This window comes from Micrasema longulum, unplaced genomic scaffold (assembly GCF_059751315.1).
Source record: "Micrasema longulum isolate JH-2025_06_02 unplaced genomic scaffold, ASM5975131v1 h1tg000749l, whole genome shotgun sequence".
Classification (NCBI taxonomy): Eukaryota; Metazoa; Arthropoda; class Insecta; order Trichoptera; family Brachycentridae; genus Micrasema; species Micrasema longulum.
Genome location: NW_028277943.1, coordinates 229297 through 257060, shown reverse-complemented (window position 1 = coordinate 257060; position 27764 = coordinate 229297). Strand labels below are relative to the sequence as shown.

At 32.0% G+C, this 27764-nt stretch overlaps 1 protein-coding gene across 2 annotated transcripts in view; it reads left to right on the top strand.

Moving 5' to 3' along the window:
* The window catches only part of LOC148279153 (protein outspread-like), a 326035-nt gene that overhangs the window by 113640 nt on the left and 184631 nt on the right, over positions 1-27764 (top strand). For both annotated transcript variants that reach the window (XM_088230376.1, XM_088230377.1), the window contains exon 2: positions 16013-16093. In XM_088230376.1, coding sequence (XP_088086502.1) covers positions 16013-16093 — 81 coding nt within the window. The remainder of the gene's footprint in view (positions 1-16012; positions 16094-27764) is intronic.

Sequence of the window (27764 nt, the reverse complement as noted above, 5' to 3'; positions counted from 1 at the left end):
AATAAAACTAAAAAAATAGTAAATATATAATACAAAAAACCAAAAGTTAAAAAGAAACATAACACTTATAAATAAAAGATAACAATAACCATGAGAAAATCTAATATACTAAATATAAATTTAACACAGTAAAGTTGAGAATAACTAGATAATAATAATAAATAATTAATACAACATTAGTACTTAAATAAATATAAGTTTTCTGAGCAATAAAATAAAAAAAAACTTAAATTACTAAATAATACCTCTATTTAGTGAAATCATCACCATCAGTTGGTTGGAAGAAGATGCCATTTGGCAATAAATCCACCAATGTACAATTTAAAATTATGTCTAACATGTTAAATGAAGAAATAAAAAATCACGTATTCCAGGAAACAAAGTTAAATTTAATAATATATGTATTTAAAAATAAATCCATTATTTTCCTAAAAAATAACGAGTGAGAATTCGTTTTAATTCATTAACGGAATTAGTATTGAAGATATCGAATATTTGTTCTAATTCATTTCCATACCTATGTATCCTGGGTACTGGGTATAGGTGAGTGCATTTCGAAGTTGGTCCGTGAATTTTTAGGCAACTATTGCAACACCGGAGTGGTTTTTATCATAAAAATAGAAGTTTCACGACATTACTAATAAATACATAAGTTTACCCTAAGAGCACTTAACGCCTTTTAAATTTTGAACTGGTCACATCGAATAATTATGTTTTTGCATAATAGAAAACCGTTTGTTCTTTTCTTTAAATTATTTCCAACTAGTTATTATAATTGAACTAGAAAATAGTGATAATCAAAACGTAAATTAATTATATAGAACACAACACTACTGTTATTATAAAAATAAGATTTCCGATAGTATAATACGAGTAGTTTGTATCAACCAAAATAATATTTTTAAATTATATTTCATGAATGTAACGATACATAACCATTTAATTGATTTAGAGTAAAGCTTGCAGAATTTAGTTTATCTTTATAGTGTATTTATACAGAGTCAATCTGCACCCAATTGCGAATCGGATTTCAGATAAGTATGAACTTTATAAAAATAAAGAGTATCCTTCTTGGCACAAATGTTATTTTGCCACGATATTTAATCCCAAGTACCGAGAAATCCTTCATCCAATCGAATCCTCATAATTCAGGCGGCCGATCGGCGCGATAGCTCGCTTAGCACAGCCCGAGTCCGAGTCGCGTTTAACTGAAACTAGTATTGATAATCCACCTGTTTATTGGCGTTTTCTGCCGGTTAAAGTTTAGCAGATATTCAACAGATATAAGCCAGCGGACTCGGCAGCCAAGTAAATTGATAAGTAACAAGCGTCACGATCGCAATAATTGTGCTTTTCGCTATGATTGTCGGCCCAGACTGGACGGCACCCGAAGAGTTGAATCACCCTGCCGTACGGCTTCAGGGTTGAAATCTAAAGCCTAAGTAAATAATAAATTGTTTCAACGGAGTTATTGCAAAACATTGAGAGACACTCAATCAATCGATTTTTGCCAAACTATAATCCTAGGTTTGTATATTTTTTTCTGCACTGAAACATTAAATCGAAAAGCACAAAAACTGAAATACCAGTGCAAGGTGTTGAAAAAAAATGTTCCACGTGCGTTTTTTTAAATATAATTCCTGCAGCATGCTTGCATATTGCATATAAAAATACTAAACACTTGAAAGAAAACAACTTAAAGATCCCACAAAAAATGCTGAACTATGCAGGCGGGAATTCAAGTTAGAATAAACTTTTTAACTAAGAATTTTAGCGGAGAGACTCGAAGCGATCAAAATACCCACGGAACACGGTCTTAATGACTCCCGAGGGGGTGAAATCCAGTATTTTGTCTACGAGCATTTGGACAAACTCAAATATTGTAATGAAACCAACTGGTCCAAGAAGAAGTTTTAAATTTAAAATTTTTTTTCAGGCGTTGCCTAGTATGTGAAATAATTCAGTCAGATGAATCTCTTAACAACAATAAAGGTTTCAGCTCTTTAACTTGACTAAAATCAACAAATGGAAGAATTGAAGAAATATGGATGTTCAACATAGGCAAAATGGTGAATGTTACACAGTGTGTAAAGTGGCCACATAAACCAGCCAATGACAGGTCATAAGCTCTGTAAATGCCTAGACTTCCATATTCCCTTATTTTAGGTATTCTCCATCCCTGTTGTAATTTGTTACACTTAACTAGGATTTAAATTGTTTTTATGATATATTACTTTCGTTGCTTTCAATAAATCTTGAAGAATTCGATGATTTACTTCATCAATATTTCCCTATTTAAAACGCTATTGGCGTTTCAAATTGTTTTTTAAAATAATATGTCCCATATTATCTTTGTTAATGCAGCTCCGGCGCATGAATCAATTAGTATGTAAATTGAGCTTTCGATGTTACCGTGTACGCACGAACAATATGATTCAAAATATGACTACTGCATAGCTGCAGTTGGATGCCTTATAAGCTGACTTTGTTTATTGTTATTGAATGAATATACATTTAAAATTACTGCGCGTATCTTCCCGCTGTAGATATTAGTTTTGGTATTAAAATAGCGTAGTATTTTCATTTAAGTAAAATAAATTATGAAGGCGACGCGGTATAAACATGACAGGGTTAACAATTTTACATCAATCAACGCATAAAAACAAAACAGTTATGAAAATCATCACAAGAAATCTTATACAATTTTCATGTGTTGAGCTAGGACTAAGTTATCGGATACTTTTTCTTAACGTCTTTTCCTATTGATATTTAGATTTAATTATGCTTTATGTATTTTGCAGCTGATATTTTACTTCTGTTAAATTACGCTGTAATTATTTTCCATCCATAGCTATCATGATCCGTAATTTCAGGTCTGCATGATCTGTGCCCGGATGCTTTATGTTATTCAATATGTTCTGTTCGGATCGATAAGAGCTTTTGATTTCCCCATGTTTTCCATAGTTAGCGAAGAATTGCCCAACTGCGTGAATTATCACTATAGCAAGTAGTAACCAGAAAGCAACTTGGTTGTGAAAGGCGGCATATTCCGCTGTAAGAATGACACAACGAGTTATTACCGCCCCATCTGTTTTGGAATCGGAGATATAATTTCAATCTTCTACGTATTGTTTGTTCTGATTTCGCGGTATGTGAGTTAGGAGTTATCTGATTGTCCTAGTTGGTACTAGGAACCTTCTGTACCTATATTTATCCTAATCGTGACTGACATAGTTCATTTCGCTAGTTTAATGCCAGCGTTCTTTCGTACCGAGGAAATCACACTTTTTGAAAATTTCACTTGCTCTTTCTTTATTTTGTTTCTACATTTCTGATTTTGAAATCGTTCTCTGAACAATATTTCAACTTAACGTTTTATAATATGCGTGTATTTTATCTTTATTTTATGCAAATGACCTAAATATGATTGTTTGTATCATATGTTAATACCTGTGTAAAAACTATTTGTGATCCGAAATGAATCAACATATTAAACAAAGTATATTCGTTTACAGCCAAATTCAAGCATAGACATTCCAATTGGTAATATGGTGGTCTTGCATGGTAAATAGAAAATATGGCTGGAACAATAAGAAACATAATAAATTTTATGCAGTTGTGTGAATAAGGAAAAGAAAATGAATAAAAATTATCCCGAAATTATTAATTAATTTTCCATGCTTTATATACTTTATACATCAAAGTATTTTTTTAATTGTAAAGCAGCCTTCTTTTATAGGCATAGTTAATGTCTGTGTGAGAGCCTGCTATATACCCTCATTTTATTATAATTTATTTATTGTGGATAACTTATATAGCGCCATTTTCGTAATAAAATACCTCAAGGGATTCTATTGTTAAGTTAATTTAATTGAAGCTTTTAAATTTGTAATTTTATTAAAATAATTTATTTTGTTGTCACGTGCTACGGATTCATTCAAATGATTTAGAGAACAAGTGGGTTTTAAGTTTTTTCCGAAACATCACTTCACTTTCACAGCCTCGCACCTCTGCTGGGAGAGCATTCCATGCCATAGGGCCTGCGACCGCAAATGCGCGCTCACCAAATTTAGTGCGCTGTTTGCGTAGAGGTATAATAACTTTTCCTCTCGCCGTAGACGTAGCTGATCTAAGCGTGAGACGCCTGTCAGCTAGTTCATCTGGAATGCATAGTTCCCTTAGATATTCCGGAGCCGAGTTGTGCAGTGACTTATACATAAGCCAACAGAGTTTGTATTCGACCATCTGTGGAAAACGTAGCCAGTGTAGTTCCCGAAGTAGTGGAGTGATATGACTAAACTTGACTGAAATTGTAAAGTAATATATAAAATAAAACAAAACGTTTAAGTTATTCGGCTAATATTACAAATTATTTTTAAGGTTCTTTGTCGAAGTTGGCACAGCTATTATAAAAATAAAGGAAAACGTTTTAAAATTACAGATTTATCACAAAATTTATGCAACAACAAAAAATTCTAAAAATGTAGTTCTCTTTAATCTCCTATGATTTAATTCATTTAACGTTCTATAGGTACAAACATGAAATGTCTGTGTTAAAATATCGTGTCCAAAGAGGTATGTGTCATTATTGATGTCGTTTTCATAACGATATTAAATTGCTAATTTATCGGTTGTACAGAGTACTTACTTCTAAGCTACATCACCGTACCTGTTATCTTTATGCACTAGATAAGATGTGACCATTTTGAATAGTCAACCTTTTGAATCATGTTATTGATCTACACGAGGAACTGGTTTACCGCATTAGGAACTTAGGGCAGTGTCTCCCGGAGACGAGTATGATGAGGAGAGGTTGTAGAGTTATTCGTGGAAAGAGTAAAGTATAGTAACTGCGTGGCAAAGAGGAAGTTTAGTTTCTACTAGATTGAAATTAAATTATATCTTCAGTAACTTCATGACAACGGCAATGTTTAGTATCTACTAAATACTGAGTTTAGTATAGTATCTTCGTGGCAATGGAGAAGTTTGGTATCTACTAGATGAGTATAGTAACTCTGTGGCAGTGACGAATTTTGGTATTTACTCAATAAAAAAATGAGTTTAGTAACTTCGTGTCTATACAAAAGTTTAGTATCTACTAGATAAATAGTTAGCATATAATAACAACGTATCAATCAGGATGTTAAGTATCCACTAGATAATTAGAATAATATATTAACTAGGTGGCAAGATGTAAGTTTTTTTTCTACAACATTAAGAATAATGTTTACATACAGTAACTATGTGACAATACCGAAATTTACTACCTACTATACGGGGTGACTGGAACTAAACCCGCTAATTATTGGAGTTTACTAAATAAAGTTTATAGCCAAAGTTTTATAGTTTGAGATATATGTCAATTTTATACTTTATTGAGATTTTTCCGAAATTTGACCTTCAAGCATTTAAAACTTTAAGTTTTTCATTATTTTAGAATTTTTTTTTTATTATTTGTTGGTATTCACAATCATTTGTGATTAAAATACGGCAGAACTTCCCTCAAACTAAAAATTAAAAATTACTTCAAACAAAACTTTACGATCAAATTCAACCTGAAATAAAAAAAAAAACTATAGTGTTTTGATAACTTATTCTACTCTAAGTTAGTTCTCTAGTTTGTCACTTTTATTTAAAAAGCGTAATACATAAATTTTTTACCACAATTTGAGGGAAGTTCCGACGTATTTTAATAACAAATGTTTATGACTACCAACAGATAAAAAAAGTACTAAAATAATGAAAAATAATAAAGTTCTTAATAATTGAAGGCCAAATTTCGGAAAAATCTCAATAAGGTTTAAAAATTGACATATCTTCCAAACCATAAAACTTTAGCTAAGGAAAAAAGGTCAAATAATTAGCAAATGACCCCCTCTATATGAGAATTTGCTATGGCGGGTTCAGTTCCAGTCACCCTGTATACTAAATTATGCGTTTAGTATAGTAACTTCGTAGTAATGAGAAAGGGAAAAGAGCTGAAACTTTTATTAATGTGTGTGAGATTTTAAAAAAAATGCTTTTAGCCTAAGGAACTTTGTTTGATACAGTTTTTTTTCGGGATTTAGAAATCGATTTATTTTTTTATTATATATATTTTTTCATTTACTTTCATGTTTTTCATAATATTACAAAAAATATATAAATACATCATTCGCACATCCCGTGTCGAGGCATTCATTTACATTATTTAAATTTTGCTTATGGTGTCTATAAAAATATAAAACATATTACTTATATGTGCATACTTAAATCTCCGCGTAAATATATACATAAAAACTAGTTAAAAAAATATTATGTATGTCATAAGTACTGTATATACATACAAACTGTGCAGGTATTGAGCCGAGATTATATTTGGGACCTCCATATCGGCACGTTCCTGGTTGCCTAACATCTGCACAAATACAAAAAATACATGATAATATCACAGATAACATAATATTCATCAAAATAAAATAATTCCATGGTCCTGAAATTTAATTTAAAAATATTGAACATATATTTAACAATGCGTAATAACGTAGGAATATAATTATACTGTTCGTTATTGAAATGCTCTGCATCATTATTTTACTTTCTTGGCGTATAATACATATTATGATAGTTAAAATAAAAAATCTTTGTTAGGATTTTAAAAAAATATTTTTATGTCAAGTTTATATGTATTTAGGAAAAAAATTGGGGTAAAATGTATAGTAAATATTTATTTTTAAATCCTGAATAGATTTTTATACAAGGAAAACTATCAAGCGATACTATTTTTTTAGTATTTTTTACGCGTTTTTTTACACGGTACTGTGTGGAACGTATCCTTTGTGTAACAAGAAGTTTCGTATAAAGTAAATTAACAGTTGCATATGATACAATATAAAAATTAAAAAACAAAAATATATAACCATAACCTGTGTACTCTGTAGCTCCAAGACGTGTCAAAATATTTATGTTTATTATACAGCGCCTTAAGGCGGTTTTTGCAAAAAATCCAATAAACAAATTAACCATAATAATAATAGTAATGACTTGAAAACAATTTTTAAAATCCAGGAGGTACTTGTTTGTGTAGATTTTGGCGTTCTCTAAATGTTGGTATGGCAAAATAAAAATTCTGTACACCTATGCATATTTACTGCAGACCTCTTCACAAAAAGTTTTCCATTAGTATCTGATGTTGCATATAAAACTTTAAAAAATGTGCTTTTCGCCATCACTACAGACGAGTATGTCCGCCTTGTTTTTTCATCTCCGTTATCCGTCCGTCTGCATCCCCACGCCTCAATTATTATTCCTACGAACGTATTTTTCATTCTCAAACGATGAGGTATACATCTGCAGATCAAGGTCCGGTTTACCTCTCTCGGTCTCCTTTTTGACGTTTAAAGAATTCCTCGCCTTCTTACTCTCGCAGAACCATAAAATAGATATTTGGTACATGTAGAAAAAATATTTGATGAACAAACAAATGAAGAAGTTATCACTATTATATTAGCCCCGAGAATAACAGAAGCACAAGTAAAAAAATCTTCTTTGCAGAAGTGCTGTTATACACACACACACATAAACTAATATTCAGTCTCAAAAAACAAACACATTGTATTAAAGTGAACCCACTTGTCATCTAGTTTGGAATGTTTTCAGAAATAACGATGGCATAATGATCATTGTGCCACTATTGTTTCTTGAATTAGAATAAAACGTTACAGATAAAATGTCCATTTTTGCCTTTAAGACCAGGGCCGCGATTATGAACGGCGATCTTCATTGGTATATACTGAGACGGTATAAACTAGAATAGATATTTATCTATGAAAGTGTGTATATTTGTATAAAGATTCAAAGTATCTGCATCGGTAACCGGTAATTAAACATGTTTAGAAAAAAAATCTGTAAACATATTATATTTTTCATACAGAAAACTCAATTTTACTTTGTAGATAAAATTGAAGATAAATTTTAACTTCCCATCAGAATACGTACCCTGATACATATTAAAGATAACTATGCTATCAATTGTACGGACGAGAAATATATTATGAGAGATTTTTGCATACTAAACTAAGAAAAACGATAGTTTTAGACTTGCGCCATTATCATCGCTCATGTGCGAAGTTTGTCACTATTTTTGAATAATAATAATAATATTTGACTGATTTACGTAGCGCCATTTTTGTAAAAAATCACCTCAAGGGCGCTTTACACTTGTATATCTAAACTTACATTTTAACTAAACTTAAGTGATATATTATATTTCCGGATTTAAAATTGAGGGTATGATAGTTTAAAGAAGTGAGATTTTAGTTGGGATCTGAACTGACTGGGACTGTCGATGATTCGTAAGTTTGAAGGCAATTGGTTCCAGGCAGAGGGGCCGGCGGCGGCAAAAGCACGATCTCCAAATCTAGTGTTTGGGGAGCGCCGGATTTCGACAAGTTTTCCTCTTCCTGAATCAAATGCTGACCTAAGAGTAGATTTTCTTTGACAAGTATTTTCCCTAATATAAAGGTCCGATAGGTATTTTGGAGCCATTTCATGAAGGGATTTGAATATTGTCCAGCACAGCTTGTATTTTATCCTCTCTAGGCTTTTTAACCAGTGCAAATCTCGAAGATGCTGTGAGATTTGAGAATATTTTTTTATTCCCGTAATAAGCCTTGCTGCTGCATTGAAAACAGATTGAAGTTTATTAGTTTGATATTTTGGGAGATTTGCGTATATTCCATTACAGTAATCTAGTCGCGAAACGACATAAGCATTTACAAGAGCTTTAGTTGCATCTATAGGAATATTTCTCCGCACGGATTTGATCTGTCGGAGATGGAAGAAACCAGCACTAACCGTTTTATTGACCTGATAATGAAGAGAAAGATCTGAATCTGAATGAACACCCAGTAGTTTAGCATTTATATATATATCAATACGTGCGTGTAACAAAAAAAAGTTTCTGGCTTAATACGGCAAATTTTATGTTAGTCAGGATCTGAATCAGAAACTGTATAACTGAGTACCGAAATGGATAAACTGATTCATTTTTCTTACTCACGTAAAATTTCGAAATGCTGCAGTTAGAAAAGCATGGGTCTCGTTCATGTCACGTCACTGAAAAAATCTATGAGGGTTTTACTATCCGAAATCGCATTAGCAATCACTTATTTTATGTTACTTATATGAATTTGGATTCTATGTCCTTAATGATTTTGTACAAATATTTCGATTTTTAAAATTATAAATACGTCTTGAAGATGTCTCTTAAGGAATGAAACTAGTAAATTTTTATTCCGAATTTATTATCCCTAGTCATCAATATCTATTACCTAGTTACGTTCCAAATAAAATAATCTCTTTCAATGGATGGTACGTTTGTTTCAGTCTCTTTTTTTTAAATGTATGGTGACGTTATTGTAGATATTATGATGGTGATCGTTTCGTTTATTACTTGCCATATCTTATTTCCATTTTATTATTTCATCCATCTTTTTAATTCTTCTATCGATTAAATATATACTACATTCACATAAATTCTTCCAAATAGATTATAGCCGTATGAATTTACATTTAAAGCACTAACTTTGCATTCAATTATTCGAATAAACCTATAATTATTGGTGAATTTGACTGAAGTTCACGGTTATAATTGGGTCCGCTCTTAAGCTGGATTAACGTTTGAGTATAATATACGCTCCTGGGTATACAGATCTTTATCTCGATTTTCATTGCTTTTAAAGAGATTTGACGCGTTTCCATTAATAGGCATTGAATTTGACCACCTGTCCAAGTCCGAAGTGTGACGCGCCTTCCATCCGTCTTGGTCAGCCTCTCGTGAGCACTTAGTACTCTGTTCGCCGGAGTCTAGTACACCTAAACGATTTCATAAATACCTTCGCGCCTCTTTGTGATTCTTTCATCGTCATTTTTTAAGTTTCACATTTTTGCGTCGCGTGATTTGAATCGCTCATCAATACGAATACAATATACATCGTCTCTTTCGTTTTATTTTTCAACTTCTTCATATACTTCAGATACCGGCTGTAGAATTGTTCATTTACAAATATGTTAATGAAAACTGGGCATTGTTGTACACCTACGTAGGTAGCGTGTTTGATGTTTATTATTGCTTCTTAGTCTATTATGCCTGACTCGCTTATTAAATCACAACTACTAGATAATTTGCATTATTATTGAACGAAACGTTGCGAGAAATCCATTCATTAGGAATTCTAGGTGTATCGATTTGCATAAAACAATAAATATATATTTTCGATAGCATAAAATTACGATGCCGTTTTTTCGAGTTCAGTGGCTAAATGGATGCGTCTGGACTTTAATTACAATTTCCACTTAAGAAAACTTTATTACACGCCTAAATATAATTTTCAATGCCGACGTATATTAATTACTCTGTAAAACACCAACAAATTCATAAAAAAATATTAAAAGTATTTTTGCGATACTTAAAATTTAATATCATGACATCACAACTAAATTAATGGTGCATTATTATAAAAATATCAAACAACGGATGAATCATGAAATTCTAAAAGATAAATAAAATTCGTTCTACACTGCACCCTTACTTGATTGGATTTGACGTTTATTTGTCATATCATGAACTTATTTTGAGGCCTATGTTAATATTGCGTGGTTTTAAGAAATAAATTTTTTGTACGCACGTTATTAAAAAAAAAATGGGTGTTTTTAATTCAATAATTAAAGAAAATCAAAGACGTAAAATATTTTATTTAAATCGTTGTGGGATTGGAGAAAAATATAATTGCAATGAATATCTCTTCTATTCACTAGATCCAAGGTCATGCTTCTACCAAAACGTATCACGCTCAAGCCATATTAACAACGTGATGTCAAAATTAATCTTGTGGATTGCGTGATTTAGATGTGAAATTTGTCATCTGCTCCAAATTAATAAGTTAATTTCTCACTGACAATGAAACAGCCGTCACGACTTATCGAAGCATTTGTTTAGAATATGGAGCCGTAATTACAGTTCGTGTATGCTCTAGAATGCGCGGCTTCCGGAAGTTGAGCGCGGCTTCCCGCCTGACCGGAAGTACCTCCGCACGCGGGAATGGGTGCCTTTCAATGCAGTTTCCATTCATATACATAATCTACTGTACAAAGGCCTCGATTATTATATTACATTATTATATCTTTATACTGCATTGAAAATCCACGCTCATTGATACACATAATTTCTTGAGTATTTTATGAAGTGAGGTCTTCTGGTATCCGCGGAAAGAAAAGTTTTAAAAATTAACGTATCCTTTTGTACGAAATTGATAAAAGACGATTGATAAATGTACATTTTCTCGTGAACTTGCATCTCGGTTTTTGCTGTGTCGTTTTACACATAAAAATATTTTCTAACCAGGTGAAATACCTAATAGGTTTTGCTACAATTATACTTTTTTGTAGAGATATGCATAGTAATTGATAAGAAATAATAGTTTTAAATTCAATCTTGATAGTATTATAGTAAATAACAACAAAGTTAATAAGGGTCTACTGATGCAGTATGTATAAACTAATCCGAAATATGGGGATAGTTTAAATTAATGATTGAATTGCCGAAGAGCTTCTTGTAAGAAATAAACCTTCGTAATATTTTTACTATGCAAATACACAACAAATATGACGATATTATACAATTACTAGAATAGCGATATGTGGGTTCCAGTTATTTTACAAAATTATTAAGTGGGTCAACTAAACCTGGCCTTCCCTAGAATTTTTTTTGTTAGTATTTTCATAATTTTCTCATGGTTTTTGTACCATAAAACTAAAATATTCCTCATTTCCAGTAAAAAACAAAAAGTCATAGTTTATACACGTTTACTAAGTTGATCGCTAATCCGAAAATGTAAGGACAAATATTTGCATTACTGATCTGTTTTACCAATCCTTAATACTGTGTCAATTTAGCCTTGATTTCTCCTAACGATTTTTCGTTGAATTTAAGATTTTTTTACAAACGTTTTCTCATAGCGAAACTTTTGTGCAGCTTAATTCAAAGCGTTAATTTATAGAATCTGCCTTTGATCAAGTTTATGCAGCATCTAGCTTGATCTATGAGCGGGTGTCGCTATTACCCGATGTTGCCATAATTCGGCTTGCCATATTATTTAAATCATTCATTTGAATAAATCTAGCGTTTATTTCTGCGACTTGTTTAAAGTTCATATCTATTGTCGTGTCGATGTTTCAATTTCATCTCGTGAACTCCACACAAATGGTTGCCGCGTATAGATGCATAATAAATTTATTTCAGCCTCGCTTTATGCGTCCATTGTCTAGTTTAGCTTTCCACGCAGATCTGATTCATATGCAGCGTAATAATAATTATTATCGTCAAACCGTTTTGTTTCCGCTGCATTCACAACCAGATGCTCGCGATCAGATATGTATTGAGGCTTAGAATTCCAAATGCTCAGTTTCCTTTTGACCGCCTTAGTAAATCGCACCCCCCAGAAGAAGAATGCTTTATGCCTAAATCGGTCATTTTTCAGGATAGTAAAAACCTTTTTTTTAAATGTATTCATACTAAAAAAAAATCGGTATGTATCACGTAGTAATATAAATTGGCTCGACAATTCTCGTAGATAATATCTCTATCGGTGCGTAGATTTTCACGGTCACTGTTATCAATATGTATGATCCTGTGCAAGATGGATTCGTTTACACAGTTTACCTAAACATGACTCCTGCAATGGTAGCCGAAACGCCGAATCCAACTTACCCAAGAAAAATACATATAAGCAATATATCTGTATTTGTTTTTCGTGTACTTACTCGTATTACATTTTAATACGTTAATTTAATTATTTTTTTTGTTTTGCCTACGTTTGAACATAAACTTATATTGCTTGTCCATAACGATTTTGACGTACTCAGAATATCGGTGTGAGTTAGTTTATTTATTTATTGAATCATTAATGTTCGTCAAAACGTTTTTGGACTTGTTTTGTAAGAATGTGGCAATTTTGACCTGAAATAGGGCACACATAAACATATTCTTACGCATGCTCTAATAATAACAATGAACATTTATATTTAATTTATAAGTTGTTTAACTCATATTATTTAACATTATGTTATAATTTTGGTATTTTTTTATTTTCATAAATGTTTTTTCCCATATCATTATCTGTTTTACTGCCTTACATAAAATTGAAATTCGTAACTTTGCCTTTTTTCTGAATGGGATTCTGATTTTTTAACCTCTTCTCTGTTTTTCTTTATCGGATATTTGTATGGGTCTCATACCCCCAGAATACATTCCCGGGCTCAGCCGAGACTGTTACCAACTGAAATTACGATTGTTTTTCAAAATATTGCATGACGAGGTACTTTTTATTATGTGATGGATGGCAAGCATTGTTTGTTTAGTTTTGCATATTTATGAGGATCTGTCGACAGTTATCTATGGATGTATTCATAAACATGTAGGTACATGACTACATTTATGATTTTGGTGACACTGATTTATATAACGGTTCTTGTAACTGTTAAAACAAAGCATTTCGATTACACCTTGAACAAATTATTACAGAATATTTTTTTTTGACAGTAAATATCTAAAAAGTTAAAATGTTTAAGTTAAAAATAAAAAGTTATCGTTAGCATAATCTATTCAAGCTGTGAAAGGAATCGGTTATTTTTAGAAAACCCTTAAAAAATGTTTTCAGATTGACGGTAAAATATTTTCCAGTAAAAAATAACCTGCTTACCTTTTATTTATTTACGGCGCCAACGCTATTTACTGCAATATTTGAACATCCCTAACTTCATCGGGAATTACACTGGTTTCGTTTTCCACAGAGGGTGGAATACAAACTCTGTTGGCATGTGTATAAGTCATTGAACAACTCTGCTCCGGAATATCTAAGAGAACTATGCATTTCAGATTGAACTAGCTGACGATGAAAACATGAACCAGCTACATATACGGCAAGAGAAAAAGTTATTATGCCTCTGCGCGACCAGCACACTAAATTCGATGAACGTACATTTGCGGTCGCAGGCCCTATGGCATTGAATGCTCTCGGAATGTGCGGAACTGTGAGAGTAACGTGACGTTTTGGAAAAAACTTAAAACCCACTTTTTCTCTAAATCATTTGAATAAATCACTTGTAATGTGATTACTTTGTAAAGCACCTCTGAGGTGATTACGAAAGTGGCGCTGTATAAGTTATCCATAATAATAATAATTCAAAAAATGTGTTATAACAATTTTTCGTATATTTTTCTTATTCTGGTGCCTTGTCAGATCTCCCGACGTTGGCGATCACTGCAACGAAAGCGTTTCTATCTAGCGCTACTCCTGTATTCCGCAGCCAGGACAATTGCTTATTGATGTACTCGCCATAGCGATTCCAGGAAAGGATGACCAGAGTGGTTACTCTGATGAATTTTTCTGTCGGGGTTACCTTCCCTTAGCTGGTTGGTCCCGGTTCGGAGGCGCCAGAAATTCGTCTTTCACCCTCTCGCTTTCTGCTGTGATCGCACCGTTACGAGTGTCTTCCCGTTGCCCACGGTTCGCGACGTGGACGCTAAGGAGTTGGACTAATCAGATGTGTTGCCGGTGGCATACAACTGGGCGTTCGCAGCATTTTATAGAATCACACCCTCCAGCAAGATGTGACTCACTGCGACCCTACTCACAGTCCGAATTAGTATATAGACGTAGTTGAACCGTAACACAGAAGTGATAAAATGAAAAATTAAATTAATTGATAAAATTCCTTAGAGCGTGTCATTATTATAATGTTGTTCTCTCCGGTCCCGCAGACATTTTTCATCTCTCTTATATGAAATATAGAAGATTTCTTATGGACAGCACACCCGCTTAATTATACGATGTCAGTAATTATGTGTGTACTCGTATGTTCATTATTATATTTTGTACATTATTTTTATACAGATTTTGTTCTTTTCTTATTCTTTAAATTTAAATTCATATTGTTTTTATTTACTTTATTTTTATTACTGTATATAAATATATGTATTTTAATTTTATTTGCAACTTCTAAGTGCCTAACATTTCTTAATTGTTGAATTGCTTTTATTTTGATACATCTAATGTACTTAATCAATAGCTCACACCACTGTGGAAAATTTATATTGACTGTTTCCACTATTTTCGTTTATATATATACTTATTTTCTGTATATAATATATTTAAACATTTTCGTTTTTTTCCCAAATAAAAATAAATAAAAGAGGGTTTCATGTTTGAAGAGAAAATTATAGGGCGTGAGCATTTTGACTCCAGCCTTCGGTCAGAAGAAATTTATGAGAACTTTATTTTGATTGCGTGTAATAACTTTATGTTTTCCAATAAAAAAATAAAAAATAAAGCGGTTTAAAAATATTAGCTTCTTAGGTCTTGTGTGTGGCGTATTTTTATTTGATTAATTTTGTTTGCCGATGAAATTAATGAGCAAACATGAAAATATATCCATCGCATAAGATAAGTCTAATCCTCGCCAAGTTGAAATATTCAGTTTCATCATTTTGCATGCTACCTGTAATGGCTAAACGTGATTCGTATGCGAGACATTCTTCATATTATTTCATTGTCTCAAACACTCTGACGTATTACCTAACGGGTATGAATATAGAAGGATTTATGATGAGTAGGTAGTTTACGTGTGTAATTTGGTTACTTGTGCGCTGTACCTATCATTTAGAAGTCACTGACTTACGTCACTTACTTCTAAAACAAATGGGTGGGCAAAATGCCAGAACTCGAGAACAAATACTCAACCACACCCAGTACTAACAACTACATGGAATTTATTAATCATAAAAATTTATTAATCATAAATACACTCCGGTTGCTTATCTACTAAGAATTATTTTACAATAGGTACTAGTTCGGATTGTATCTAGCTAAGCCACGATATTTATAATAATTTGTAAGACGTGAAAATTGGTTAAGACATGTAGGTACCCATTATTTACGACGACATGTCTAATGATTTTGTCTTCTCTTTTCAGGCTAGCCGAAAGGTTTCAAATTGTGGATATTTGTTTGTTGCTCCTGGATGGGATTTTTCTAATCCGCTGAACAGAACAAAGGTGAGTCAAACATTTATTTTATTTTCAAATACTTATACATAAATTTACAGCTTAATTTGACCAACGAGCGCTTCCGCCTCAGTAGGCATCATCGGGACTGGTAAATCCTTTACAACATTTTAAACATATGTTATATTTTTTACGTTAAGTTTTTAAGTTTAAGTTTAAGTTTTTGGAAGATAATTACACCAGGAAAGTATTTTTAGGAAAGAGAACAAAATATCGTGGGGTAATTACTATTATCCAACTGGGTAACTTCACAATCGAAAATTTGACATTCAGTAGCCAGGCTCTTTACAGAACAGGGCTTGGAGGGCAAGAACTATTCACGGGGACCCGTCAAGATAGATCTTCACAGGTCGGAGTGACGTCAGGAGCTTGCATAGCACTGACCCCCACCGCTAAGAATAAAAATAACTTCAAAATCTGTTTTTTTTTTAGTTTCCCACTAAAAACACATTTTTGTATCTTCTTCTATGAATGCTTCGAATAGATAAGTCGTGATTCATTCAAATCATATTATGTTGGTTTGAATGCATGATTTTTTATATTTGTTAAGATTCATGTCTTCATTACTTTTAAACATTAGAAAATATTAACATAATATAACCACAGAGATGAAGAACGAGAAGGTAATATAGAAATCTAGGCATCTACAAGGCTTATGACCTGCCATTGGCTGGTATAAGTTGCCTTTTTCCACACTGTGTATCATTCACCATTCTGCCCATATTTATTTTATCAGAAGATATGTAGAAGAGTGTTATTATATCGCGGGGTACTACTAAATTACCACGCGATATAATATCAAATAGTTTGCAAAACGGTTCGTTTTTATGTTAGGATATATTATTATTGGGCTAAAAATGGGTTAAAACAAGATATATTGGTTGAAAGGTGTGGAAATAATTCATGGAGAATACAGCAAAGTTGCAATAAAACTTTTGACAATTATGTTAGCAATACCAAAAGGAAAACGTTCTTTGGTCAAATAAAATTAAATAATTTTACTGAAGCATGAATTGTTATTGATATTTACATATACCTACCAAAATCATTAACTATAGAGATTCATCAAGAAATATCGACGAAATACACGATTTATTAAAGGTATTTTGTTTCATGCAAGCTTAGTTTAAAAGTTTCCACACTTTACGCACTATTTTACAATTGCGCAAGTCATGCTTATTGAGGACTATTACAGAGACGGCAATAACTGCATCCGAAAAGATTTTAATCTCAATACTAAGCAAAGAAGAAATCCTCAAAATATCGTTAATTCAATTCATAAAAAATCTTTGAAATAAGATATTTTTCTGTCTATCTAATAAAAGCAGTCTTTTTTACAACGTCTCCTCCTTCTAGTAATTTAACCTAATTTGAGGTTTGTAAAAATGTATTTTAATAGCAATATATCCGCCATTATAAGTAATGTTCAATACGTACATAAATGAACCTAATATAAAATTAATTAAAAACGTGATTATTCGATGTAGCTATGATTGTTTCTATTTGTGGGATATAAATTTAATAGGCCCGCATACCAATTTTTGATTTTGATTAGTGACGGCTCGGAAAGCGAAACTCCATCCATCGATATGTAACTTTCATTTTTTTCTATTACCACTATCATTTCAAACGTGATACAGATCGACTAACGAATGTGAAATTGGCCTCGCCATTTACTTGGCACTGTCAAATAAGTTCGAGAACCTACGGTTGAGCGGTTTGATTGTTAGTAGGCCAGCTCTTCTAGAAGCCATCGGACGCGAAAGTAAATTAGTGGCATCAGAAGAAATAGAACGTGAATGTAACAATAAGATGAACGATCGTTATTGACTTTACATAGATGTTAGAACAATTTAGGATGCCGGTAGGCATTGGTGGACGTCACAATGGCCGAACCTGAAACTGCTGATTGTAATCTCAATGGAATATCACTGCAAAACGATGATGGATTATGAGAATGAGAATAACTTAACAAAACTCTATAACAGAATCTTTTTGTTTTGAGTGCTCGATATCTCGAAGAGTAAAAGTTTTATTCAACAATAATCATGTTTCCCACAGATTTCTTTTCTGTGTTTTTTACTTATACGTTTATCTGGTTTATCATTTCCAATACACTTAAAATTTATTGATATTGAAGTTTGAGGCGAGTACATTTGGATTTTTTTCTGATATAACATTAAGATTTGTCATTACAAGTGAAAACTTTTAGGTCGGATCCAATCTTTCATGCGTGTGCCATAAAAATAAACGATTGTGGTGTACGAGTATAATGGCAGTTAAAATCGAGTGAGCTACCATTATTACTTGCTTTCGTTTTTATGTGGAGTTATTTTCATCTATTTTGTGTTCTGGATTTAGAAGAATTGTATTTATGTGGTTCGACAACCAACATGCTAGAATAATTAGACGCTCAGTAAAGAAGTCTCACGGTCTTATTTACTGCTGTGGTATGGTAAAATGCACAAGATACGCAATTATATTCATATTTACCACGCGATAAACTTGTTTTTTTTTCATAAATATAATTGATACGCGTCCAGTAAAAACTACATAAACTAATATTTTTTTCGGTATGTATTCATAAATAACGAATACAGACGCTCACAAAAACACTTTGAAATGATCTTCTAATGCTTTTCCTGGAATGTTTTATACTAAAACTGTTTTTGTTTTGATATCTGTAAATTTGAGCTAACTTTTGTCGTTTCATTCATGAAATTAAACCAATTCACCCATGCACTACCGAGAATTCATTGGCGTTGCTGTAGGTCATAAAAGGTTAATTGATTTCCTTTTTACAGTTTTTTTATGAAATAATCCAAACAATTGTTTAATATCATCTGACCGTGAAATTCCATGTATCATTTATGTTAAACTCATCTGCGCTTTTTGCGTGCATTAAGTTGAACATGTTATTGAGCGCATGGGTTATTGGTACTGGCAATGTTTATCTTGAATTGGTTGCAGCTCACGTATCTCGTCGTTTTTCAATTATTTCCCAATGATCTTGAAAACGTACATTCGTTATATTAGAAGTAGCGATTCCCTCCTAAACCAGTTCAGACCGATATTACCTCTGTTAGTACACATTCCTCCCAATAGGTTGGTAGGATTCGTTGACCCTTCTCCAGGAAGTAAACTATAGAAGAAAAACAACATATTGCCTCTTATCGAATTCGTGTTTATCATTTTGATGTATTTATTAGGACGCTTTAGTTTATTACATTCCATACACAATAAACTTGATATGCTAAACAATTTATTAGAAGACTATGTCACCATATTGCAAGAGTGCTTCGAATTTCTCAGCTTAAAATGTGTTCCACAAAATGCGCTCATAACACGTTTCATATATCATATTTATGATATTACATTTTTATCCAAACATAAAATACATTTAACTGTTGTAGCTGAAATTTTTTTAACGTTTAATTTACTTATTAAAAATCCTTTTCTAGACGTCTGACGTTAATTGACAAAAATGCATAAATTCAAATGTAAAAAAATGAACTCCTGAAAAACCTCTTTCACGACTTTTATTTGTAAGCATAGATTTTTATCAAGAAGATTTGTAAAATTTAAAATGAAATCTACCTACAAATTATGTAAGTATGAAATTACGTAATTATAAATTACGATAAAATGCGGAGAGCGGTATTGCGAAGGAGGGTATTTTATAAAATAAAGGACCGTCTGTCTCTTCCTGGTCTCTTCTTGTCATTGAATTTTATAATTTTGAAACATATTCGACTTACTTGTTATTTTTTGTTACATACATCTACTTGACATCAACAAAACTATTATTATTTAAGTACCTGGGCTTGTGTAACTTTATATGAGGACCTTCAGTTTACTTAATCTTCACATTTGTTCGAAAATGCCCCAATAAGGCGAAACAATTGTTCTATTTTCCGTTTAAAAAAACAAATAAGTAGACTTATCAGTGTGTTTTTCTTCAAAGGATTAACCCGCTAAGCCTCTATTTAAAGGCCTGTAAGCTAGTGGAAAAGAGGAGATATGGAAGAAGGTTATGAAAAACACTCCACAAAACTCCGACCAATTGAGAAAAAAATCTTTCTTGAATTTTTTTCTCGCAACTAGCGGAAATCGAACCCGCGACGCCAGTTTCACAGTTAGCCGTTTAACCCACTGCGCCACGGCGCCTGTCTGTTTGATTTTGGTGCTTAAATTATTATATGGAGTTCTTCAAAATAAATGCACACTTAATAAATAAATAAAACGAAACACATTGGTATTTATTGCAACAGAGAGGAAAAACATTTTTAAGAAGGGAATGTGGAAGCCAAGCAATGGAGAAGAATTCAGTCTTGTCAACACATATTTGGACATACTCAAACTATTGTTGATCGGTATTAGAAAAAGTATAAAAACAGAAAAGTATTTCTGGGCGCTGGCGTTGCGTTGAAATAATTCAGCCGAATGAATATCACCCTATCGATAAAGCTTTCTGCTCTTTTATTTCAGAAAAATCAAGCGTAGGAATAGTTTAACTGTGGATTTTCAAACATACGCAGAATAGTGAATGTTACACAGTGTGTAAACACTGGTGGAGTGGCCATTTAAACTAGCCAATGATAGTTAGACCTAGACTTCCATATTCCCTTTACAAAAATGATTTTCCTCTATGGTTTAATGAATATCAATTTTCATTTCTTATTTTTTTTTAAATTTTGATAATTTTAATGGCGTGTCACCTTAAAGGTGTTTTGCCAATTGATTACTCTTAAGGGAGTGAAACCCAACCTTGTTTACAAACATTTTGGAATAGTTGATTAAATAAACCAGTATCAAGTATTAAGTCTGAAAGTTATTTTAATTGATCCGAATTGTGACAGTTTATCGTCGTGTGAAAACGACTTTGGAGGATCGTGAGTAAGTAACAGTACCTAGTCCACGCATTCGCGTGAGGAATACCAATCCGTACTTAATTCTTATCTCCAATCCGTGGTTCGAGTACTGAACTGACAGAATGAAAAATATCTTGAACTGCATTGATACTTCAACTGCAATGAATCAAATCATTTTTTTTGTATGGAAGTTAAGTGGGTTGCCCAAATGTGCTCTTCGTAACGAGCTTACGTCATGGGCCAGGAAGCGGAGCACAATGCTCTGGCAAAAATTACCTGGTTAGCACCATACGAAGGAACTGAAAAGGGTACTCGTAAACATTGATTTCGATCTAATAAAGCTCAGCCGAAATCAAATTAGGGTTATCACTAGAGTCCTTACAAGGCACTGTTTTTATAAAGTTTTTTTTTATTTGATTTCGAATATTGAAAAACCAGATTTTTATGTTTTCGAAGTTTTATGTACACAACACAATTTCTTCACGTCTTTTTTCAAATTCCATTTGTTAATTTTTCTTTCAGTTAAGTTTTTATTTATCTGGAAGGTTTTCAAAATGGGATGATGGTAAAAATATGGTTTGGTGACTTTAGCCTGTTTATGATCTGGACAATGCAAACCAAGAGAGGTAGTGAAAGGAAGGAAATATTACAAATTTTGTGGTTAAAAGTATGTTTTATATAAAGAAATATTTTTTGAAACGTTTATTATTTTATGTATAATATTATTATACAACTACCCAAACACAAACAAAATGTTTCTTCTAGGAAGAAAACTGCCCCGCTTCAATAAATATTATCTAGCTTAAGTGATTTACGCATTTTTTTCTCAGTAATCTTCGAGACTTTTGCATCTTAAAGAACATAAGTTTAAGCTGTAAATGACATATTCAACTCAAAACAGACCTCCTAGGGTTAGTGAGTTTTGCTTGAAAGGCGACGTGGATAAATAATATTGTTCTGTGTGGGAAATCGAACCAGAACAATGTCGAGTGTTTTCGATTTTATGGCGTCGGATGCTCTCAGACAAAAGTCCCGAATGAGGAAACCGAGTGAAGACATGTCCGCCACGTTGTGTAGTTGCCTACCTGGTAGTACATGGGACCTCAAGCATGGTAGGCAAACGTATTGCCGTTCCACGAGGTGGACTATTCTCTACTAGTTTTTTTTTCTCGGTGTTCTAATCTGAGAGTAGCTATTGAGTCGTAAATCCTCATCGATTTAAATATAGTTTTATTCCACATACAAAACTGTCGTCTTCATTTCTCCCGGAACCGGCACCGAGCATCATACCTGGAATATTTACCTGCATGATCCCAGCGGGTCGTATAACCATATACGGTTTCACACACGACTTCATTTTAACGTCTTCATAACGTATGTTTACACTTTTACACCTGATCATATTTCATTATTATTATTTGCCGCCTTTAAAAGTGCAGCAAGTGGAATTAAACGAGTCATTTGTAAAAGACTCATTGGGTTGACGTATTTGAATGCATGCATACGTTTTTTGTGAAGTTTAAATTACCCGCATTATGTAAAGAGGCCAATATCTTAACGGAGATGAAGTAAATGACTTTATGGACGAAATTTTCTGGAAATGTGGAAATCTAGGAATTTACAGGGCTTATGGCCATTCATTGACTGGTTTAAGCTACCGCTTTGCACCCTGTTTAACATTTATCATTCTTCCCGCCATTGAATGCATTTTAGGACACAACATTCTACAAACCATATTCAACATAAAAAGAGATTGACAGGGAGGGGACATTATTTACTACATTAAAATCCGTATGCAGAGACAAATCTTAAGGTGAGGAAAGTACATTCTGTTGTCTTCACCTTGGGGTTATTCTCTTCATATGAGATTAGAATGTACGTTCCTCGCCTTAAGTTTTGTCTCTGCATACGGGTATAAGTGATTGGATAATGCATATAAGGTCCAGTCCATCTACGCTCTGAGTTTCTCTCATGAAGACAAATTCATAGATTGTTATTTTAGGACATACGACGGGAAGTTAACTGAAATAATTATTTATAAAGTAAAATAATTTTCTGGATTGAAAAATGAATATTTATATCAAATATATTTTACAACATGTTTAATTACAGGTTTCAGACTTTAAATAATTGCCCCTTTGCTATCCGAGCAACCATGCTAATCTTTTGAATTTTTAATTTTATATTGAAAAAAACACACGGATGTATTTATTTTGTGTCTCATTTTAAAATAAGTATTAAATAACTCGATGGCTCTTTATTATTTTATACGTCCACGATATAAAAAATGTGTCATTGAAAAAAAGCGGTTTCCGTCCAATGGCCCGTTCTTATGGACACATCTTTACAATATCTTCTCCTAATCTCTACATGTATTTATAATTTACATATCATACAAATACATATGTTCTGTCCAATAAAGCTAACTCTTCTCGGATATCGATAATGTTTTTTATACACGATTTTCTGATTTAATGCTTTGTAGATTTTATCTAATATACACTGGTACTAATTTTAACTTGTTTTGAGGAAAAACAATAAAATGTCTGAATCATTGTTATTACCCAATTAATATTTTTTTCTGATAAATGTGTTTGCTTAAAATGAAAATGTTTTGACGGTAAATGATAAGATTTATATTGATTAGTGTATGTATATAATATTATCTACATAGATATATAAAGGATTTTGAGAAATCAAGCAGAGTATTTACTTTCTTATCTGAATAGCCTGTCCTTGGATATCGATTGTAGGTATAATTAATTAATTTGGGTGTGTTCAATATAATACTTTTCCATAATATGATTAAATTTTCTGACAAAGAATTTAAATTGAACTATTCAAAGTGGCGTTGTTTTTGGCGATTTCACTACAATGTCTTATTGTTATTTGTAAAAAGAAGTAAAAATACGATCCTGTACCTATATCAAATTCTATAAATATTGTTGTCAATTCAAAATCATCATTATATACACAACCTATGCATCTTACCTACTCAACCGTGCGATAGGTGCCGTGGCGTAGTTGGTTACTTCAGTTACTAATTATTTCCAAAATCCTCTTTTTTCCACTTACTGGCAAGCCTCTAAAATAGAAACTTTACGGGTTATTCTTTTTAAAAAAACACCCAAGTCTTTTCATAAATCTAACATTGGACAAAAGTCTTTTGGAGTTGGGAAAGGGTTATTTTTATTACATTTAAAATGGATTGAAATGCGTACTCGTGTTAATAAAAATACCCATTTGTGTAATATTCATGTAAACATAAATATATTCTCGCTTTTACATACAATTAGTACATTATTAAAATAATCTAAATAATTAATTTTTTTGTATGTTTGGTACCTACAAACAGCGCAGCGGTAAGCTGTGTATTATAAAAATGCCAATACACTTCTGGTCCAATTTACAACACTTATAAATAATTGATGATTAAGGATCCCTCCTATCGTCCTTGAAATACCATTGCGTGTCGTAATTGCAAACATTGACCCACCGTTGACCAAATTCAAGGTCAGGATTAATGTAACGTTTGTCCAAGATCAAGGTTACTCGTTCGCCAAATTGTCCTGTGCCCAAGATAGTAGATGATCTAACGAGGAGATTACCGCATTGACCGAGTGGCTACCGGCTCTGTGCTGAGATTACCTGCATTCTTGACAAAAGATTCCTGGGCAGGTGTGTATCCTTGGACCTGTTTAAGTCCTCTTTTTTCTCCGGGCTTATTTCAGGGCCTTTGATTAGTTTTTTTTACGCAGTGTATAAACTCAGAATACGGTGCCTGGCTCGCTCGCTTTTTGTTCGAACTCAATGCGTTTTTTCTGCCTTCGGATCAGGGTTGGAATATATATAAATTAACGATTTTTAAAAACAGTTATTATGTTTAGGGAACAGACTTATTAAATTGTATATAATTATTCAAACACTTAAGCTAAATATTGTGAAATTCTACTGCCTTTATAATGCATGTGTATGTTATTATAATATAAATATAATTATTTTAGTCGGCAAAAATATTCTCTGTATTGCATAGCTGTATAAAAAAAACCGTGTTTCTTATTTAGATAATATTAATGGAATGTAGTCAATTATTTAAATTTAATTGAATCTACGGTTTTTATTAAAATTTAATATTACATGCTAGTACATTTATAATAGTTTTATTATATTAAATTTTTAATGCCGTTCCTCTCCAATAAAGAGACAAGCTCTTGTGCTTGGAGAAGGACTTCCATGGAATTAATATTAAAGTATTTTGTATTGCAAAAATATAATAAATTTTCTTTTATTTATTTTTTTATCATATATTACTTTATATCTAATATTTTATTTTTTTGGTATTATTATTTAAAAAAAATTAAGTTGTTCGTAATTGTTTTAAGTGTTTTATTATTTTTATTTCTTTATTTTTATTTCAATGTATTACCATAATTTTTATTATAATGTAGTATAGTGTATATATATTATAATTGTTGCTTTAGAACAAGTATTTTTGTATCTAGTGAAGCTGCTATGATTATTTTCTTGCAATTCAATTAGATGTCCAATACTTATTTTGTTTTATTTTGTATTGCATGCATTTACTTTTATTTTTTGCCTATAAACGCCGCATATTGGCACTGAAACTGAACCTGATTCACATAATTCAATAAATTGTTTTTTTTATAACTCCTTTATACATCAAGTGGTTTTTATTGTCTGCAAGGTATTCCTTTAATTACATAAATAAATACAATGCAGCACATTAGAAATAAACATTAAATCGTAAATAAATAAGTTTTTACTTAATGTATTCTATAATGTATGAATGAGAACAAAAATTATATTAAAAAATATACTAAATTGACAGAAAAATAGGAAATAATGATACAGAAATACGAATTGAAATAAGAATGCTGTTTTTAATTAGGTTCAAAAAAAATATTCAAATTAACATTGAATTTATTTAATGGCATGATTGTTTTAATGGTTATAAGTTCATTGGGGAGATTATGATTACATAATTTTGTATTACTTTGAAAACAACATTATAGTGACCATGAAATGCGTGAACTTTAGGAATTTCGATAATATTTTGGTATCTGATAGACTTAATCATCTCAAATTTGTTTATTTTTTCTTTGCGTAAATTTGTGTAATATGATTTATTTTGTTATTGTGTCTACTGTATGAATAAACTTTAAAGATTTTCGGTGTTGAATGTTCATGATTTCTTGAAAAGTACTATGATGATTAGTCTTTGAACTATTTTAAGAGGGTTTAATATATATTTGTTTCATGTATCTACAAATTAAAATCATTACAAAAAATATTATTTTAAAGACAATATTTTTACAGCAGCATCATGCTTAATGTTTATCTATAGGCCATTATTGTATTTCATAAACTTTACTTATACAGGGTGTTCATTAAACCCTGTCACATCCGAAACCACGATGATCAGTATGAGCAAGAAGACATATTGGCATATTAAAATATTTTTTTAGAACGAATAAAATTTAAAAAACAAGAAAAAAAAAGGAAATGGTCGCTTACTTCTGCAGGGGAGAAACGAGGAGGGGGAAGGGGGAATCTGATACTACGCCGCGCTCCCCATACTTCTCTCCTGTAGAAGTAAGCAACCATTTAAATATGTTATTTTGAAAAATTTTCTTTGTTCTAAATATATTTTTAAATATGCTAATATGTCTTCTTGCCCATACTGATCATTGTGGATGTGACAGGGTTTAAAAAACACCCTGTATATCCGGAACTGAACGTTTTTAAATAAAACATTTTTAATTTCCTACTAACGCAAACGAATTTAGCATGTTTACTTGGGTCACCGACAAGCACTAACACATTTACATTATTAAATTTATTAAACATTCGAAGGCACTAAATTCCACAAGATATCAAATTATTTGTATATTGAGGAATGAAATGAAATGGCAATGGGCAGGACACTTGGCGAGGCAAAATGATGGCAGGATGACACCCAGAATAATAAAGTGGAGACCTGGGGCAAACAAAAGAAGTGTTGGACGGCCACAGAAAAGATGGGTCGACGACATTGCCTTTATTGCCGGTAAAACGTGGATGATGAAAGCGGGTGATAGGAAGGAATGAAGACGTTTGGAAGAGGCCTTTATCCAGCAGTGGAGAAAATAAGGCTACAGAAGAGGAATGAAATTATTTCAAATCTGGGCAAAACTTATGACCGTTTACTTAAAATCGTCCAATCGGCCTAAATGTGAATTATAATAAATAATTTACCTTAGCACTGGCAAAAGCATTGAATTTAATATTCATTAAAAATAATTAAAAATATTAAAAATAATCATTAAGAATAATCTGGGCAGTAATCGTCATTAATATTCGTCTTAAAATAATTTTCATTAATTTGAATGTCGCTTGAATTTTGACTACCCTGCTTCTGCTACCTTTAAATTTGGTCTGCCTTTTCAAGGGCTGCGGTAAACAGCTAGAGAATTACTTACACATTCTTGAGCAAGTCCGATATTTGATTGGTGCGGTTGACTTTTGTTTATTTTTATATCCCCATTACGGCCATATAGTTTATATTATTTGATCGTCCGAGGCGTACCTTATGTTTTATTCACCCAATCAACGAAGAAAACGATTGTTTTCTTTTTTATTCGTCGTTAAATTTATAATCTACACACTCTCCCAATATGTGCACTCGTATATCTTAACATTGAAATAGCAATTATTCGGATAGATGAGATTGCTATCTAGATCTTAAGTATATTACATTTTTATACTAACGTTAATTAATATACTTTTTTGTA